The sequence below is a fragment of the Daphnia magna genome, linkage group LG7, assembly GCF_020631705.1.
Source record: "Daphnia magna isolate NIES linkage group LG7, ASM2063170v1.1, whole genome shotgun sequence".
Lineage (NCBI taxonomy): Eukaryota > Metazoa > Arthropoda > Branchiopoda > Diplostraca > Daphniidae > Daphnia > Daphnia magna.
The window spans coordinates 11,833,201-11,850,867 of record NC_059188.1 but is presented as its reverse complement, the minus strand read 5'-3'; the positions used below and the strand labels follow the sequence as shown (position 1 = coordinate 11,850,867).

At 45.1% G+C, this 17,667-nt stretch overlaps 3 protein-coding genes across 3 annotated transcripts in view; 1 reads left to right on the top strand and 2 right to left on the bottom strand.

Moving 5' to 3' along the window:
• Nucleotides 1-7: 7 nt before the first annotated feature.
• Nucleotides 8-2,872, top strand: LOC116926477. The gene is made up of 5 exons (XM_032933376.2): nt 8-141; nt 206-610; nt 678-945; nt 1,035-1,207; nt 1,267-2,872. The coding sequence occupies exons 1-5, from the start codon at nt 91-93 to the stop codon at nt 1,855-1,857; spliced, it is 1,488 nt and encodes a 495-aa protein (XP_032789267.2). The 5' UTR covers nt 8-90; the 3' UTR covers nt 1,858-2,872.
• LOC116926467 (serine/threonine-protein kinase N) overlaps nt 2,241-17,667 on the bottom strand; it is a 27,881-nt gene continuing 12,454 nt past the window's right edge. Inside the window, 11 exon segments of the mRNA XM_045176420.1 lie at nt 2,241-3,795; nt 3,932-4,011; nt 4,014-4,071; nt 4,170-4,497; nt 4,684-4,835; nt 5,065-5,244; nt 5,390-5,413; nt 5,415-5,537; nt 14,409-15,139; nt 16,410-16,790; nt 17,251-17,644. Coding sequence (XP_045032355.1) covers nt 3,652-3,795; nt 3,932-4,011; nt 4,014-4,071; nt 4,170-4,497; nt 4,684-4,835; nt 5,065-5,244; nt 5,390-5,413; nt 5,415-5,537; nt 14,409-15,139; nt 16,410-16,790; nt 17,251-17,644 — 2,595 coding nt within the window. The 3' untranslated portion in view covers nt 2,241-3,651.
• Nucleotides 7,288-12,076, bottom strand: LOC123474365. Its single transcript, XM_045176421.1, has 2 exons — nt 8,558-12,076; nt 7,288-7,681 (listed from the first exon to the last, which is right to left on the bottom strand). Exons 1-2 carry the CDS (start codon nt 10,055-10,057, stop codon nt 7,457-7,459), a joined length of 1,725 nt encoding a protein of 574 aa, XP_045032356.1. The 5' UTR covers nt 10,058-12,076; the 3' UTR covers nt 7,288-7,456.

Below are 17,667 nucleotides of genomic sequence, written 5' to 3'. Positions count from 1 at the left end.
TGAGTACCACGTTTTTAAATTTCCAAACGTAAACACGAGTGTTGTAGTGGAACAATTGTTCACATAGTAGCCCATTTATACAAAATTCCAATGCTGGGAAACGATGATAGCGACGAGGATTTTAACTTTGATTTAGATGAAGTAAAAGTTGCTGTCTATGCCTACAAGTCTACATTTTCTCTAATTGTGACTTTGTTACATTCAGGTTGTAAAATTAGCAACTCAACAGAATGTCAAAGAAACAGTTGTATCCAATCACAAGGCTAAAGAACTCCTTCACACAAGTCAGCTACCAAAAAATGATACTGGCGAAGATTGGGGGAATGATGATGACATATTTGATGAAATTTTGGAAGCAGAAAATATGGGAGAGGTTTCCCATTCTTCGAAGACCTCACAACAAGACCATGCTCCTTCAATTTTAAGAGAAAAATTGGTTCATCAGTGTGCAACAAGAAAAGTCTTGGACCATACCATAAACTCCCAAGAAAGCATGTACAACCCTCAAGAAATTACAACAAATGTAAATGTTCATGAAAAACCAGTTCATAAAATCATGGAAAAGGGTGCAGCAAAATTCCCAGGTCCTGCCGGTCTTCTTAGTCTTACGGTATGCTTTGCCCCAAGCTGTAAATTCAGCACAATTGATTGTTACTAAAGCTCATTCTTTTTCCCAGGAAAATAAACCAAAAGGAAAAGAGACAAAGACCAATCTTCAGAGCATGGGCAATATGGATGGCCTTTGTTGTTGGGATAAGGCATTGTCTCTATTGAGGTTGAAGAGCTCTTGGGAAAGTAATAAGATGAACTTACAAATGGTAAAAAAGACTATTGCTCCAACTGCAGTGTACCTGACTGCACCCTTACTGGTAGTGGGTGTTTTAAGGATCGAAGTGGCACCAATTATTTCACATGACGTCAGTTGTGTCCTTCAAGATCCAACGGGTAATTACAGCATGTTAAATATTTTTTATTATTATTTTTTGTCTGAAATAGAATCTTTCTTATCGATCATTGTATTTCGCCTTGTTCAGGCGAAGTGAAAGGACGAATTCTTCAAGATGTTATTACAGATTATGGAAAGTTGATTCGAGTGGGGAGCATTCTTGTGTTGCGCCGACCAAGTGTTCTTCAGATGGTTCCAAGTTGCTTCGTCACCGTTACCAAAAAGTGTTTGATCGGAATTTTTTCGTCGCAAAACAATGAGGTAAATGGGTTAGCATTGAAAAGGGAAAGCAGTGTCATGGAAAATATTCATTTATCAAGATTACCCAATTGCAAAAATTTGCAAAAGAAGATCTCATTACGTGGCTTACGGAACCGGTTGTTTATGGTGATCCGGTAATGACTGGGGAGGAAGCCAAAGAAGCTGAGGAAACCCCACTCACGTTATTTACTTCGGCTGCTTCAGCATTTGCAGCCACGTCAGCAATCCGACCGGGGGCTACTGCCAGCACCCACAAGCCATACGAACGACCTTCCACCTCATCCAATTACAACCGCCCGAGAGCACCAGTAAATCCGACACCTCGGCCTGTAATGAATGCGACGCCTCGGCCAGCAATAAAGCCTCGGCTACCAATCAGCTCCACGCCAAGACCATCGCATAATTCAATTGGGCAATCTTCTCGGCCGCCAACTAGTAACAGCAATCAATTCAGTTACAAATCACCATCAGCAATTATTTCGACACCTCGGCCTGCACCTTACGCTCCGCCCACTAGATCGTCGCCCGTCCCCGATGCCACTCCTACCATTCCAGCACAAGCCAAAACATGTGGAAACGCTACGGACGATCATTTTCTGTCCCAGTTTCTCCAGGGAGTCGATACGGACTCGTTGTTCGATGATTTTTAACCGCCATGTCATGCAATGAATTATTATTGAAAAAAAATTCTTGAAATATCCTTGAAACGTTTTCGATAGAGATGAGTTTTTGTTATGAGATTACAGAAAACAAGGGTGAAACAATGAAATCCATCAAGTTTTTGCTTTCCAAGTCATTGTTTTTATTGGTTTGCATAATTGAACTGCATCGACATAACATCATCATGTATTTATAATTTTTTGTATGTTATAAAAAGGCGAAAAAAGGGGTGTGGGAGCGGGCCGGAGGGATCACTACAGAATTCGCATAGATAGGCGCGGTTGTACGACAATTCTATAATTGCATCCAAAGTCATCAGTCGCGTGGGAATCACGTGCGACACATCATCAAAACACATCCCTTTTTTTTTGTAATTATTTCTTATTTACTTTTTCTTTCTTTCTTTCCTAATGCTCTGTGTAATCTCTTTGCATCACGTCTTTCTAGCTTGAGACGTTCGACGAGAGAGTGGCTGAGGCTGATACGGGGGCGGTGACATTAAGAGAAGGGAAAATGACAAAAGAAATAATAAGAAAGAAAGAAGAAAAACAAAACAAAAAAAAAAAAAGGCCTGAGGATCACAATAGATTCTCATCGTCTACTCATCGCCCGAAAGTTGACAGAAAATGTTTTGCATCCAATTTCGCGTGTTTTTCTTTCTTAAAACTTTGTAAAAATACAAAAAAAAGGTGGGAAGCCGAAGGATTCGTTTTTTTCTTTCTTTCTTCCCTCTCTCAACATGCTTTTTAATTAAGAAGCGGGAACGAAACGTTATGAAAGAGGCTCGAGTATTGGCAGGATTTTCGCTTTACTTCCTTTTTTTTTTTTCAACAACAACAACAACAAAACCCCCCCCTTTCAAATGTGTGTCTTTGTGTGCACTGACGAGCCGAAAAAAAAATAACGTGAATTCATCTAATCAAACGAATTTTTCTCGTGAACAAGGGGAATAGACAAAGAGGACGACGAAGACGAACAAGAAAAAAAAAGGCACTTTTTTTTTTTTTTCAAGGAGGGAAGATGTGAGAGGTGGTAGGCAAAGATTTTTACGAATACTTGGGGAGGATTAATGATAAATTTCAAGTGGCAGCGCGTACAATAATCTACACAGTCGGATGGATGTAAAGTATTTGAATAGCGCTAAATCATGCGTCCTTCACGCGCTGTGTGTTCCTTAAAACAAAACACACACACAAAGAAAAGGAACACATGTTCGTAAACGGAAACGAGCAATAGTCTGCGACAGAGGGACATAATAGGACTGCTGATTGACATTCGTGCCTATTTTCTATTCATTCTTTTTTTCTTCGTTTTGCATATATTTTGTTTCATTACTATTATTATTATTACTTTTATTGTGGTAAGAGCTGCGGAAAAAATTGCATCCCATCGTGACACCCCTTCCCTCCCACCCTAACCCTCGTAAAAAAAAAAAAAAAAATTATAAATGAGAATACAAAAGAACAAAGGTATTCCTATCGAGAAACATAATGTACACGAAACCCCCCCCAGACAAATGTTTCGAGTTAAGCTAAATTGTAGTAGTGGGAGGGAGGGTTTGCCAGGAGGCAAGAGAAAAAAAAAAAAATGTTTGGTTAGATGATTAATCAACGAGTGAGAGGGTGGGGATTGGGTGGTGGGGAGGGATTTGAGGCCCCAAACTATAATTTTTTTTTTTTTTTTTTTAGTTTTTAAAATAAAGGAGAGGCAGAAAGAGAGAGAGGAAAAAAAGTGGGAAATGCACGCAGAAAAAGAAAGAAGAATTTGATGTTAAGTAACACCAATCAACACCAGTCGGCCATGTAGGTGAAATCTTTGAAAAGAGACTGATCGTCATCCGACAGGATACGGGGATCCTTGGGTGGTGTCAGGATTGGTTTCTCCGACGTGAACTCTTCATCAAAGTTGCTCACGTCCTCCATCGATCTCTGTCAACGTGACAAGAATACAAAAAAAAAAATAAATAAATAAAAACGAAAATAAAGAACAAGTCAGTCAAAACATCACGTCGATGATGCAAGCAAACAGCATCCTCTTATGCAAATTTCTAGACAAGTCACTCACGATAGTCGGCACGAAGGGGGGTTTCAGCCTCCGGGCCAATAGGTCTTCCCAGTGAACGTGTCGGAAGAATGCCTGCTTTTGACATCTTCGGCATCTCGTTCGCTGGCTCCCAGGCGTCTCTCCGGATTCTTGCGCAGCAACTAGCGATAATAAAAAGAGACGCGCCAAAAAATGCAAGGCAAAAATGCCACCATTAGAAATGATTAAAAAACCGATACTGACAAATGAGTTCCTATACCCTCCGCATGATGGCGATAGCTTCGAGCGACAGGAATCGCGGATAACGAACTTCGTCGTTGACGATGCTGTCAAAGACTTCCTCCTCATCGTCGCCGGGGAATGGCGATTCGCCGACCAGCATCTCAAAGATCAGGACGCCGAGACCCCACCAGTCGACGGCCCTCGTGTACGTGGGTTCGGTCAGCACCTCGGGCGCCAAAAATTCGGGCGTTCCGCAGAAAGTGCCCGTCCGGTCTCCGAATCCCATGCCTTCCTTGCACAATCCAAAATCGGCTATTTTCACGTAGCCTTCCGTGTCCAGCAGTAAATTGTCCAACTTTAAATCTCTGCACGCAACGTCAGTAAACGTAAGATTAGTCATTGCTCATTTGAGGTGACACGCGCGCATTAACAGCCCACCACCACCACAACGCACCGGGCCCAAAATTCAATTAAAAGCGCCGTGATTGATGGCTAACAAAAGAGAAAAAACCCAAAAACAAAAAAGAAGAAGAAGAAGGAAAAATGCTTACCTGTAAATGATTTTGTTCTCGTGCAAATATTGAAGGCCAAGAACGACGCAGGCGGCATAAAAGACGGCACGCGGCTCCGTGAACACGTCCGCGTGGATGTGCATCATCAGATCGCCGCCGGCTGCGTACTCCATTACGAAACAAACGTGCGTCTGATTGCGTTGGTAAGCCACAGCAGAAGCACAATTCCATTAAATAGTGGGCAAAACATGGAAGGAAAAAAAAAAAATGAGAAGGCGGAGGATCGTGGGCCATTAGAATATGCAAATTGATAGTTGTTGAAATGATAATTTTATTTTTTTTTTCTAATTATTATTCGGCTTGAATGGGAGGTCGTGTCGACTGCACATTTATCATTATTTTGAAGATCAAGTGACTTACATCGGTCTGGAAGCAGGAGAAGAGATTGACGAGGAAGGGATGGCGGGTGGAATTGGCCACCTCGAAGATGCGCTTCTCGGCCAAAAGCGATTCGACCTCGTCACGTGCAATGATGTCGCCCTTTTTCAGCGCTTTAATGGCAAAGTACTCGCCAGTATTGCGATATTGTGCCAGAATGACCTTTTTCGGAAGGGAAATGGACAAGACGAAGACAAAAAAATAAGGGTTTAGTGCCAATGTTCCTTTCGGTTGCTGTTTTCGCGTTCTAGAGTCTCTTTGAAATTATTGAAAGGACGAAAATGGGAATGAGGATGTGTTGACATACTTTGCCGAAGTGGCCGCGGCCCAAGGACGCTGATAAAGCGGAAGTTGTCCAGCGAAATGCCACCAGTGAATTGAGAGGTACGACGTGATTCATAGGCGCTGTCACGGTAGTCCATTGGCCGGCCTGGACGTCTCACAGGAGGGAACACCTGTTATAAACAGATAACCAAATAAAAAACAAAACACACAAATCAGTTCACGAGTTGTGTTCCTTCCTCCTTCCTTTTTATCGGTCAGTCGGACTTTGGACGGACCATCGTTCAAATAAAAACAGGAAAACACGAAACCCATACACGCCCATTGGCATCTATAAAACAAGCGGACACGGAGGGGGGCCGTCAACAACCCCAAATCGGACCATCTACGAACTATTTTTTTTTCTTTTGTTTTAGTTTTTTTCAAGGTTCAACAACATTCACAGACATAACGTCGTCTACAAAAGCGGAGCCGCCGCAAAACCCCGGTGCCATGTGAACGTTAACAATCATCCATTCGTATCGTATAAAAAAGAGCCATGACATTTACACATTCGTCTTCTTCTTGGATTTTTGATTATTATTACTGTTATTATTGGAGCTAGGGGGGCTGGCCGACCCTAATCAGAATGAAAAGAAACCGTCAAATGCTTTCAGGAAATTCAGGACTTTTAAAAAGATCAAAAACAAAAACATGGTCGACCACACTGATAGTTTAACGATGGGAATGTCCCGCGCCATTGCCAAAACGGATGGACTTTTAAATCAACCCACAAAGAGCGGTAAGCCGCAATCAAACAAACCCCTGACCAAAAAATATTAAAAATAAATAGATAAATAATAATATCCGCCGACAAGCAGCAACAGAAACAAGACGTAATAGGTTTTAAAAAAAAAGACTTGTCGACCCTTCAACCTGTTTTACGACTCTACATCCGAAAGTAGAAAATGAATAACGTAACGAGTATGCAGAGGAATAATAAAGAAGAGAAGAAGAAGTAGCTGCCACCCAAAAGGCAGAGAACAAGAAACATAACGAAGATGAGACAGAGATACAGCATGATCAAGGTCAAGGATGAGATGCTCTTTCACCTAAAAAAGGGCAACACACTGAAGAAGAAGAAGAACGGACGTGTGTGGCTGCTGCTTCGCGTACGTGTCTATCTTTGGACGCAATTCAAAGTCTCTTTTTTCTTTTATTCTTAACAAAAGACCCCAGATTTTCTCTTTTTTTTACTGCAACGATTGTCATTCAGGATTTTGTGTGTGTGTGTCTATTCTTTTTGTCGTTTGTGACACACCGCCCTCGATCTGCTTTCAAAGAAAAAAGCAAACAGAAAAAACGCAACAAAGTCGTTCTAAAAGAGGGAGTTAACATAGTTAGCTCTCTCGCGTGGTGAATGTAGAAAGGGTAATTAAAAAAGTGAGTTGGCTTGCTGTTAAAAGTGTTGCGTGTTCGACTTTTCTTTGTGTGTGTGTGTGTGTGCTTGACAGGGAGGAACGTCATAATGTAATGATAAAGAATATATACACGTCAAGAAGTCAAGGTGAGGGTGAGGTTTGACTCTTGTTTTCTGTCCGTTTGTTTCTCTACACAGAGATCACATGGAACTCTTCCGTGACCCCGACAGACTATATCCATCATGTCCTAATATGGCCATATGTAAAGAAAGAAACACACACACACACACACGTAAAATGGAACCATTTCAAGCTTCTGGGGGGTGTTTTCTAATCTGTCTTACTCCACTCGAAATATTAACAAAAAAAAAAAGCCAAAACAAAAGCAAACGCGACTTGGTTTGTGTTTGAAACGCCTGAATTGTAACGATCGAAGGGAGTGGTCACGGATGTAAATAAAAACATGAAAAAAGAACGGGATGGTGGGGGATGGAGGGTGGAGTAGGAAGGGATAAAAGTGTACCTCATCATCGGGGAATTCGATGACGGGAATCGGACCACCACCACCACCGCCGCCCTCGGCTTCGGCTGGGCCAGACGGCGAGGACGAGAGTGAACGGGTGTAGGACTGACGCTGTTGCTGTTGGAGCTGAAGTTGGAGCTGTTGCGGATGCAACGGATGGTTGACACCGTTATTGCCAGGAGAAGAAGGGAGACGGGAGTAGTGAAGACGGAGTGGACACCGTGTACTGGTGGGCGATAGAGGTGCCCGCAGTTGCCGCTGCCACCGCCGCCGTCGATTGAATCATCGAAGACAGCGACGGTGGAGAAGGAGCGGCCAAAGTGTCTCCGCCACTGTCCGCCACCACCGCCGAACCGGTCGAACAACCGGTTAGGCTCAAGTGACCAAAGGCCCTCTACACAAGACATACATACACACACGAATATTACCATAGATGGAAATTTAAAGAACGAACCACCATAATGACATTCAAAGTGAAAGAGAAATCAATTTCAAAAATATATAAAAAAAAAGATAATGATAATAAAATGAAGAGACAGTTGAAGGAAAAGATGAAATCAGATATATATATACCTTTCAATTTGATATGTTTAACGATGACATCAACTCAACCTTGAACATTGTTCTTTCCCTTTTTTTTTTATATCAAAGATAAAAGAAGAAAACTCACTAAAGCTAAGATTAAGCTGCGTTGATCATTCTAAAAGCCCCCATCTTAACAGTATGAAAGAAAGCGTCGTCAACGACGGTCCTTGACGGCCCTGTGGTCGACTTCAACAATAGCTTGTACATACGTGGGTCGGGTAATCTTGCTAACGTCTAGTGTGTTACGCGATGCCTTTTTATATTTTTTTTTAAAAGAAGGCGCATAAAGAGGCGCGCGTTTTGCTGTAATAAGCGCGTGCAAAAAATGGGCGGCCACCGCCCTCCCCCATCCATTTTGCGACCAATGCTACCGACACCTACACACCTTTTTTTGGGGGGGGAAGGCCGGATAAACCATGGCGAAAATGAACACGTCTCTCACTGTCTGAGTTAACAACGGACCAGATCCGTTGCTCCTTAATCAAGACGACGGGATATTAAGACAAGAAAGGAACGGCCCTTTTGAAAGATCAAGGCTCTCATAATTCATTTTTTTAAAAAATCCCACAAAAAAAACAAGGAAATCCGCAAGTTGCGGATTAAATTCAAGATTTTTTTTTCACGGTCACGAAAAAAAAGGGGGGAACGGAGCGGCCCACGAGCGAACGAGCGGACGAGACAATACCTGAGTGGGGCTGACTAAAATGTCGTCGCTATCGCTGGATGCGGTGCGCTGTTGCTTGGCAGAGAGACGGGACGATCGTTTCGAATTGAGTCGCGAGGGGAAAATCTTGTCACGGGGACGAGACTGCGGCCCTCCCGTGTCGTATTGACGGACTAGAGTCTGCACGATGGACGGCAGCGGGCAGAGCAAATCGGACGGCAGCCCTCCGACGGTGGGCATCATGGCCGACTCCGTCGAGAGCAACTGGCTGTGGAGCATGGCCGCCGCGTCGTCCTGCTCGTCTTCCTCTCCCAGCCGCTTGCGTATCTGATGGAAGCGCTGGAGCAGTTCGTCGTTGCGCTGGATCTCTTTGGCTCGCGACCACGCGTGTTTGTTGCGCTGCCGGAAGGCCTTCTCTCTGCGGATCGTGCTCCGTTTGGCCTGCACTTTGGGCGTTCGCTGCTTCTCGTGGCCGCCGATTTTGTCGAAAATCGTGCGGATGATGGACGTCGACGACGGCGGCGTCTGCAGCGGCGGCGTCAGCTTGCGATTGGCCATCTCCTCGAAGCCCGAATCGAATTGTTCGGAGCCCCTGGAACTGCTGCGCGAGCTCAGCGTCCCGCTGGGCGATTTATCGCCATCCGGCGGCAGTTCGCCGAAGCAGTACGTCTTCATTCCGGCGCCGTTGGCCGCTGGCGACTTGGCGTCCGCCTCTTCCGCAACGCCGGGCGGCTCTTCCGAGACGGGCGTCGTCGGCTCCGACGTCTTGTTGTTGATCAGAGTCACTTCGATGCACGTGACGTGCTTGTCCGGCCGGAAACCGACCAGCGACAGGCCCGGCCTCGTCCTGTTCCCGCCCGGCGCGTTCCACGTTTTGAACGGGCCATCTGGCGGGCCGCGTTGCTGTTGCGTCACTTGATTCCGTCGGTGATTCGACGAAACAGTGGCCGGAGTCAACGTGGCAAGTTTAATAACGTACGTATGTTTAGTCGCTGCATTCTTCTCTTTCTCCTTGTCCGTCTCCTCGTTAACCGGCCTGTCCGGCTCTCCTCCAATCTTGATAATTGGCTGTCCAGGGTGAGCGGTGTAGGGTCTCGGTAGACTGTTACTCCTACCCCCAACGACACTGCTGTAGTGAGCAAATACGGGACTGGACGGCACGGGTCCGATGACGACACCTTGCGGGCAATTTTTAACGGCCACTGTCTTCTTATTGCCGTGAACGGCCAACGACACGTTGCTGACGAACGATTCCAATTGCGTTTGGCAAGTGTTGGCTTTGGCCTGGATCCTCTTCATCAATCCGGAGAGTCGAGTCGAAGGTGCGCACGCCGTGGCGGCGGCAGATTGCTGATCGGCCAGGGCCCGTTTGTCGGACGCCCTCGGCGTGTGCATCGGCGTTTTCGGCGGGATCGGGCACACTCCGTTAGAGATACGTTGAGGAGAACAAGAGCGTTTGTTCTCCTCCTCCTGGAACGCTACCGCAATGGGCCGCATCTCGGGCTCGACTAACACCAACATACTCTACTCTACCTCTCTCTCTTCTCATTCAACAACGGGCGGTCTTAACTACACCGGAATCCAGTTGCTTCAAGGTTGGAAATTTCACGACTTGTTCCATAACGCTATCAAAAGTTTGAAAACAGGGGAAACAAAAATGTGTAAATGACACATGAGAAAATAGCCGACAATTTTTTTTTTTGACGGGCGTCCCCCTTTTTTCTTTTGTTTATATTCGAGTACGTTTCAATATTCACTTTCACTTGCGACAACAACTGAGCACCGCAATCGGATCGAATAAATCCAAATCTTATCCGGCGTAGTGAAAAAAAAAAAAAACGAATTTGAAAAGGGGAAAGGAACCAACGCTAAACAACAACAAAAAAAGAGATCCGACTCGGTTAACGTCTCGTGTCTGACTGGCCAAGGGTCGACCGTCGACAGCCAACTATTAAAGACTAAAAAAAAAAAAAAAAATTCAACGCTCTCTCTCTCTCTTTCCCTACGTCTTTTTAACGCAGCGTGTGTATGCGTGTCTGCATACACACGTGACCCTGAAAATGATGGCTGGAACCGTCGGCCAGGCCGGCGCCGAATCATACGCAATATACCGGTCCTTTTTCTCTCAGGTTTTTTTAAATTTATTATTATTCCTCAAATTTAACAGAAGCCAAATAGCTAAAAAAAGAAAAGAAAACACATCAACAGGCGGTGGACACTTTGAAACATTCAATTTGGAATCGATTCAATCACGATGCGTGACCTTCCGCTTTAAAAACTGTGCACCGAACGTACTCTCTCTCATTCAACAATGCTGTCCGTTGCATTTGTTTCTGATTTTATTTTATAAATAAAAAAAAAACTATGCGCTAGAAATTGCCGATGCGACAGGCAAGTTTAAACCAACGTGAAACCGCTTTCTCTTTTTGTTTGTGTGTGTGTGTGTGTCCCCAGCTGTACATGGGGATGTGCTATGCAGTTGAGGGTCCAATCCTTCATCCATCCATCATTCATCCGCACACACGGCCGACGTAACAGATCACGTGCTCAGAGAGGGGCGAGTTAAAGACCTCCCCTTAAAACACAAACGGGTTTGTTTTTTGTTTGTTTTTTTCTTTTACAGGCCTCGATGTCGGGTTGAGGCAAACGTGACGTCCATCTTAAAATTGTTTTGTACGCGTACACAATTCTCTTTCCAGGTGGTTCATTTTCTGGCCTCTTTCGTCTCTCTCTAACCTGTTGCGACACTTGTCCAAACGATTTTGACCAACAATATTCATGCCAAGGACAGCTGCGTGTGTGCATACAATGAAACAAAATTGAATGAAGAAAGAACGAAAAAAAAAACGATCGTAAAAATTGTGCGCTGAGATATCAGTCAAACGAAAAACAATGCAGACAACACGAGTAGACGCGTGTCAACCGACGTGTGGAATTGCGGAGAGAGAGGCCAGAAACGCAGATTTTTTTTTTTTTTTAAAGGGGGAGGAGGAGGAGAACGAAACAATAGGCGAAGAAGGCGACGTGCATTTTTGATCGAACAGCTAAATAAAATTTAACGCCGTCTACCCAACTCATCCGGTAAGGACTTGCATATCCAAAAACGTCTTTTCAAAAAACAAAAAAACAAAATGTTGGAATCCAAATAGGGGACGAAAGACACACAAAAGAGAGAGAGAGAAAGAGTCATTCAAAGTGAATAGGAAAAATGGAGGGGAAAAAACGGCCCCAAAACTAACGAAAAAAATCCTTGCCGAGGCCCAAGAAATGCCGAAAACGGGAGTTTTCTTACATCATTTTTCGTTGTTCTGGGCACACACGCCTTCGTCTAATATTTTCCTTCAAAAACACGCCGACTATAAACACACAAGGAGATGTCGGCTATTCAGATCTCCTCCTCCCACACATAGAGACACACACACATGAAAGAGAGAGAGACGGGGCCCAGAGGTCTACTCATCCAACAATGACAATTCGACTCCACTCTCGATCCGTCTTGTTTCTCGTTTTCGAACCTTGGCGCGGTTCCGAAGAAAAGAATGAATGGTTCAAACTTTTTGCGGTCTGCCATCATTCCCCCCCACCCTCCCTGCCTCCTCCTTGTTTACACGTGAAAGAACAAAGGCAAAAATAATAAATAAAAAGACAGGAGAGAAACATGAGAGCAAATGTGTTGAGTAAGTCAAAGAGAGTTCGTCCGTATCTCATTTGCTTCCTTCGCCAGGCCTGCACAGACCCCAACAAAATTTTTTTTTGTAAATAGATGCGGGAAACCTTGAGAACCTGAACGCAACCTCCCCTATATGGATTGACAAATACGGGCGCGCGCTGGACTAGTGAAAAAAAAAATTAAAAATCAAATAAGACTTTTTTTTTCTTTTTCGGATAGTTGAAGAAAGAATAAAAAAAAAGAAATGGGTATATATAGAGGCGATGCGGCTATAACTTGCATCTTCCACATGTTGCGTCCAGTTATTTTCAACATGCGCTCACCGGATCGAGCCGGTTTCTTTTATTTCTCGTGAAACTCTTCCCCCAAAATTGCCGGAACCCTTTTGGTTTTTGTTTAAAAAATTTTTCTATTTGAGACGGGGAAAAAAATAAGCAAGTCCAGTCCGCGCCCCATCTATAGGCCGAGTCAAATAAAGAAGAATGGCCCATTAAAAAATTCAGGCTAATATGGCCATCGTTTCCCATCAACAAGATTCCGGCCAGATCGTTTTTAAACATCGCTCGTCTAGCCTAACCCAAAACTAACCCGTCTATCTTTGGTAGGGATTGGCTCGTAAATTAACCGAGGCGGCAACAGCCCGTTCTCGTCGGGACCCGCAGTTCGGGCCTCCCTAGTTGAATTCCTTTGCATAAAAAGAGATTTTTTGTTTTGTTTTATTTGGGGCTTCAAACGCGAAGCCGTGAAAATGACATGCAGTCGCATAACTTCTTTTCCTTCTTTTGTTTGTCAGAATCTTATACGATATGCAAAGCCGAAAAAAAAAAAAAAATGTGCGAATTGTTCCATAAAATAAACAACCAGAAGGAAAGGGGGGGAAACCCGAAAATGAAGCAAAGTCATCATTTTTCTCTTTTGTTCACCTCTCTTCGTTGTGTATGTGTTCCACACACACACACACACACACAACACGATTCGCTTCGAGAATGGGACAGTACACAATGCACAAGAGACCTCGCCCCGGGAGGATGCAGAGCATTCAACGGCCATCACCGTTTTTAATGGACGGCAGGCCTGCTGTGCGCGTAGCTGTTGAAATAACGCGCCGATCACGACCGCCAAACAAAAGTTTGACCCACATATCGTGACGATAAAGAAAAGCGGTAATCTTATTTCTTTTTTTTTTAATTCTTGCATGTAGTCAAGAATTAACAAGAGTTGGAGTAGTTGCTCTCCCCGCACCTCCCAAACATGGCGCAAACGGTGCGAGGTTTTGAAAAGAAAGAAACGCTATTTTACTTGGCAACGTCGTGTTGGACATGCATCTCCTTTTCAACTGTTTGATAAATCTACTTGTTGAAACAAATGATTTACACATCACCCCAAATGAATGCAACAGACTTTTACTAATTGCTCACCTTTGTTTTGTTTTGTTTTTTTTCACATCAAGGTTACAAATGTGCCAAGCTCTTTGCCCCCCCCCCCCCAAGGTCAGAATATGTCGACATTGGACATAATAACGAACATCATGATCGCCGCTATTTGTTATACCTATCCGATAAGAAAAAAAGAAAAAAAAATGTCGGGCGTACTCGAGTCTCGAACCACCGCCATCGTAGACGTCAACGAAGAAAAAGGGGGGGGGGACGTAGCAAACGATATAGGATATTTTCATTTACGGTAGTGACGCCATATTTGGATTGGTTTTTCGTGGCATTATGCGTTTAGCATTACGCGCAAAAAAAATATAAAAAGTATAAAGCCGCAGAAAAATATAAAAACAAAAACGTATGAAGGTCGAAACGGAAATTCCTCTCCTTTGGTCCACAAGATGAGACGACCAGTTTCCCTCTTTTGCTTGACTGACGCTAATAATAATGACTTGGCTTTAAAAAAAAAAAAAAGAACGAAACAAAAAATATTCAATCTTCAATCTGTGTAGAGTTGATGTCATCGTACCGCATATACTCGTAAAGCCAACCAAACCCAAACAAATCCCCCCCCCCCAAAAGGCAGTGTCATGCTGGACGAGAACGGAAGAAAAGAACTCGCCCTTTCAGTTCAAACAGAAGATGTGCGCACACGAGAAAAATAAAGGGGGGTGGGGGGACAAAGAAATAATGAAAAGTGAAAACAAGAAGAAGAAGAAGAAGAAGAAGAAATACATAAATAAATAAACAGAAAATGTCGATTGGCTCTTACCTTGACTTCTTCTACCGTGTCGGACGGAGTGGTGGTGTGGTGGTACGTTCGCGGGCCAGGCTGCGGCGGCTGTGCCGACGGTTGGACGGGCGTCGTGTGTCCGATGGTGACGACGGACGTGGTGCGCGGCGGCGGCGGAGGCGCCGGTTTCTTACCTGACGGCGGAAATTGGATGGGCACGACGGTCGACGTCAGTGCCGTCGGCGTGACGGGCGAGGTGACAACGTTAGCGCCGCCGCCGCTGCTGCTCAGCGGCATCGGCACGATCGGCGACGACAAGCTGAGGCTCAGTGGTCGCGCCATCGACGTGCCCGCCATGCCGGAAGACACTCCCGCGTGAGCAGCGGGATGTGGCTGTGCATGATGATGAGGATGATGGTAATTTTGCGGCTTCTCGCTCACCGTCAGCTCCAATTGCTTGTGGCTGTTGTTCTCCTGCGGCGAGGACACGTGCTGCTGCGCCTCGGCCGAGTGCGTCTCCAGCTGAGGCGGAGGGCTGCAATTGCTGCTGGTCGAAGCCGGTGGCAACGAGATGGACGCCGGCGACGTGATCAAATTGAGCGGGAGCGGACGCGTCGACGACGACAAGCTGCTCGGCCGAACCACCGATCCTCCCGACGATAACGAGCTCGACGTTGAGTGCTGGTGTTCGTTAGGTTGCGACCGTTTGATGATCCGCGCCCACGTCGCCACGTTGATGTTCATCTGATTGTAACGCGGTAAGTTTTTGCCTGTTTGATAAAAGAGAACCATTGCCATTTGAAAACAAACGTTGATGAAACGGATCAAATCATATGTGACAGTTGGTCTCAATTGACGGCGGTGCTGCTTTGACATGTCGACCTTCGCTTGACCCCATTTCGTTGGCCATCGAGTTCAGATGAATGGAATAATTAGCGAGCTGGTCTACACGAATGCGATACACCTAAATGAATTCGGTTTCTTGCTTCTCATTCCTCGGCTCGATACGTTTTTGGACAATGTTTTCGTTTCCATTTAGAAAATAAAATAAATGAGAACTTGTAATGGCATTGAAAATGAGTTGGCGTCAAGAGAAATCGATAGGCTGTGAGGCTCCAAATAAATCTCGCCTTCATCGCTGCCAATTATCAACGAGTTGCGCGCATTTGGACACGGTGTGTCATCTGCCCATCAATTCACATCGAACGCCAAGTCTTTTTTTTTTACCTCTCGGGTTCATGTCTAGTTTCATAATTAATTTTGCAAAAATAATATATTTAGATATCCTACGATACGTGACTTAGTTTTAATCCGTTTCGTGAATGGTTCATTTTCCCAAAAAATGAGCGATTCTTTCTTATCTTTAAACGCCAACCTCCCCCCCCCTAATGAAGACATTGTGAGAGCGAGATTTGTTGCGACGTGACCCGCTTTTCGTTTTCATTGGACGGACAAAAATGACGTGTTATGCTTTTTTAAACACTGCAAAGATAGATCGGGGGGAAAGAAAATAATACGTATCATAATAGTAAAAAAATGAGAAAGAAAACAAAACAAAAAAAAGTGGGAGGTTTAAAAAGCCCAGGGACAAGGTTAAGAGCCATTTGTGGAATCGGTCACGTAATTCATTTTCGCAGCAATTCAAAATAATGCGGACGGAGATTGTTCGGCATCGGCACGCCTCCCGCTCAACGAGAAAACAAACGAGGAGGGCACCAAGACGCACAAACAGGGAGAAGGGAATGTGAATCAAAACCGACACACGCATTCATTTCTCCCGAAAGCGGCGATCTCTCTGACCCACATTTGTTGATTCCAATTTTTTGTTGTTGTTTTCGAGTCTTTTTTTTTATTCCAATAAACTAAGCTACCGTATTCTTTTATCTCTCTTTGCCAGTAGCCTCAAGCCGTGTGAGTGTTACCAATCCAGCCGATTGTTTTAACATGCGGCCAAACGGTGCGTTGTTAATAAAGAGAAACACCAACGGAGGAGGCCGCCGCCAAACGATTGAAATGCGGCAGCATCGGTTTTTGCCGTACCTTGCTGTTTGAAGATGCGTCTCTGGCGCTGCAGTTTGGGTTTGCGCGAGATCATCGGGTTGAGGAACTTGATCTCGGCAAAGAGCAGCCCCTGCGGTTCGAGCTGGAGAGCCATCCCGTGCCGGACGTCGTCGATGAACTCTTCGAGGCGCAGGAACTTGACTCCGCACAGGGAGCGCCAGTCGCGCCAGTAAATGTCGATCTCCACCTCGCGCGATTTGTCCAAATCGATGCTGAAACGCTGGTCCCAGGCCTGTTGCGAGCACGGCCGCCAGTTCGTCTGCGCCACCGTCACATTGTCCAACTTGATGACGGCCATGATCTCGTTACTCGTCTCGTCCTTGACGCTATAAGATTTGGACGAACTTCTACCTGTCACACCTAATTCAAAGTGAGTAGTAAGAATAATTTAGCGATAGATCGATCGATAAAAACAAACAAAACAAAAACAACGTCAATAAATTTGAGTTTTGCATCCAGGGTTGAGCCGGTGATTGACAAGCCCCACATTGCAAGTTTGTCAATCTGAAACCTTGACACGGAAATTGACTTTTGCATTTAAAAGAGCCGACAGCGTTAATCGAAACACAAATTTAAATAATAAAAAAATAGGATGTAGTAGTCAAACTGGCGCTGATCCAGTTTCGAATCACCTCCAATTGGACATTCCCCTCCTTGCCCGGCTTAAACAAAAAATTCCCGTTTAGTTTTGCATAATCCTTTTTGAGTAAAAATGGAATTTTTCGTATTTAAGAAACACACAAAAAAAAACAAAAAACCATGTCGAGTTAGGGAAAGTGTAAACGTATAGCGATCGAACAGGCGATAAAGAGAGACATGCCTTTGACGAAGGATTTCAGGTCATTGGGAGCCGAGTGAGTGGAATCTCGCCGCGATCGGCCTGGAACGTCCTCCAGTAGATCTTGACATCCCATCAGGCGCACTTCTAGCTTGCCGGTGATGGCGGCCGATTTGCCCAGCAAATGGGACGAAGACGAGCACGACGTCGGCGTGTCGCCAGCCTGTCCGCCTCCCTGGCCCTGTTTGAACGGCTGCAGGCTGACGTAGCTGCTGCCGCCCGATGGCGTCGGACTCGACGCCGTGTAAGATTCCAGCTCCTTCTTCAGTTCCATGGCCTTGGCCGATTGCTGCGGCGGCAGCTCCTTGTTGCGCAGCTCCAGCGAATGCCGGATCAGGTCCAGCCGTTGGCTTGACTCGGACAAACTGGCCTGCGCCTGTTAATAATAAAAAATGAGGG

Coding starts and splice junctions, on each gene's coding strand:
- LOC116926477 (XM_032933376.2), top strand. CDS start 91: ATGCTGGGAAACGATGATAGCGACGAGGATTTTAACTTTGATTTAGAT. Junction 611..677: donor CCGGTCTTCTTAGTCTTACG/GTATGCTTTGCC, acceptor TCTTTTTCCCAG/GAAAATAAACCAAAAGGAAA. Junction 1,208..1,266: donor TTTCGTCGCAAAACAATGAG/GTAAATGGGTTA, acceptor TCATTTATCAAG/ATTACCCAATTGCAAAAATT.
- LOC123474365 (XM_045176421.1), bottom strand. CDS start 10,057: ATGTTGGTGTTAGTCGAGCCCGAGATGCGGCCCATTGCGGTAGCGTTC. Junction 7,682..8,557: donor TTTTAGTCAGCCCCACTCAG/GTATTGTCTCGT, acceptor TGTCTTGTGTAG/AGGGCCTTTGGTCACTTGAG.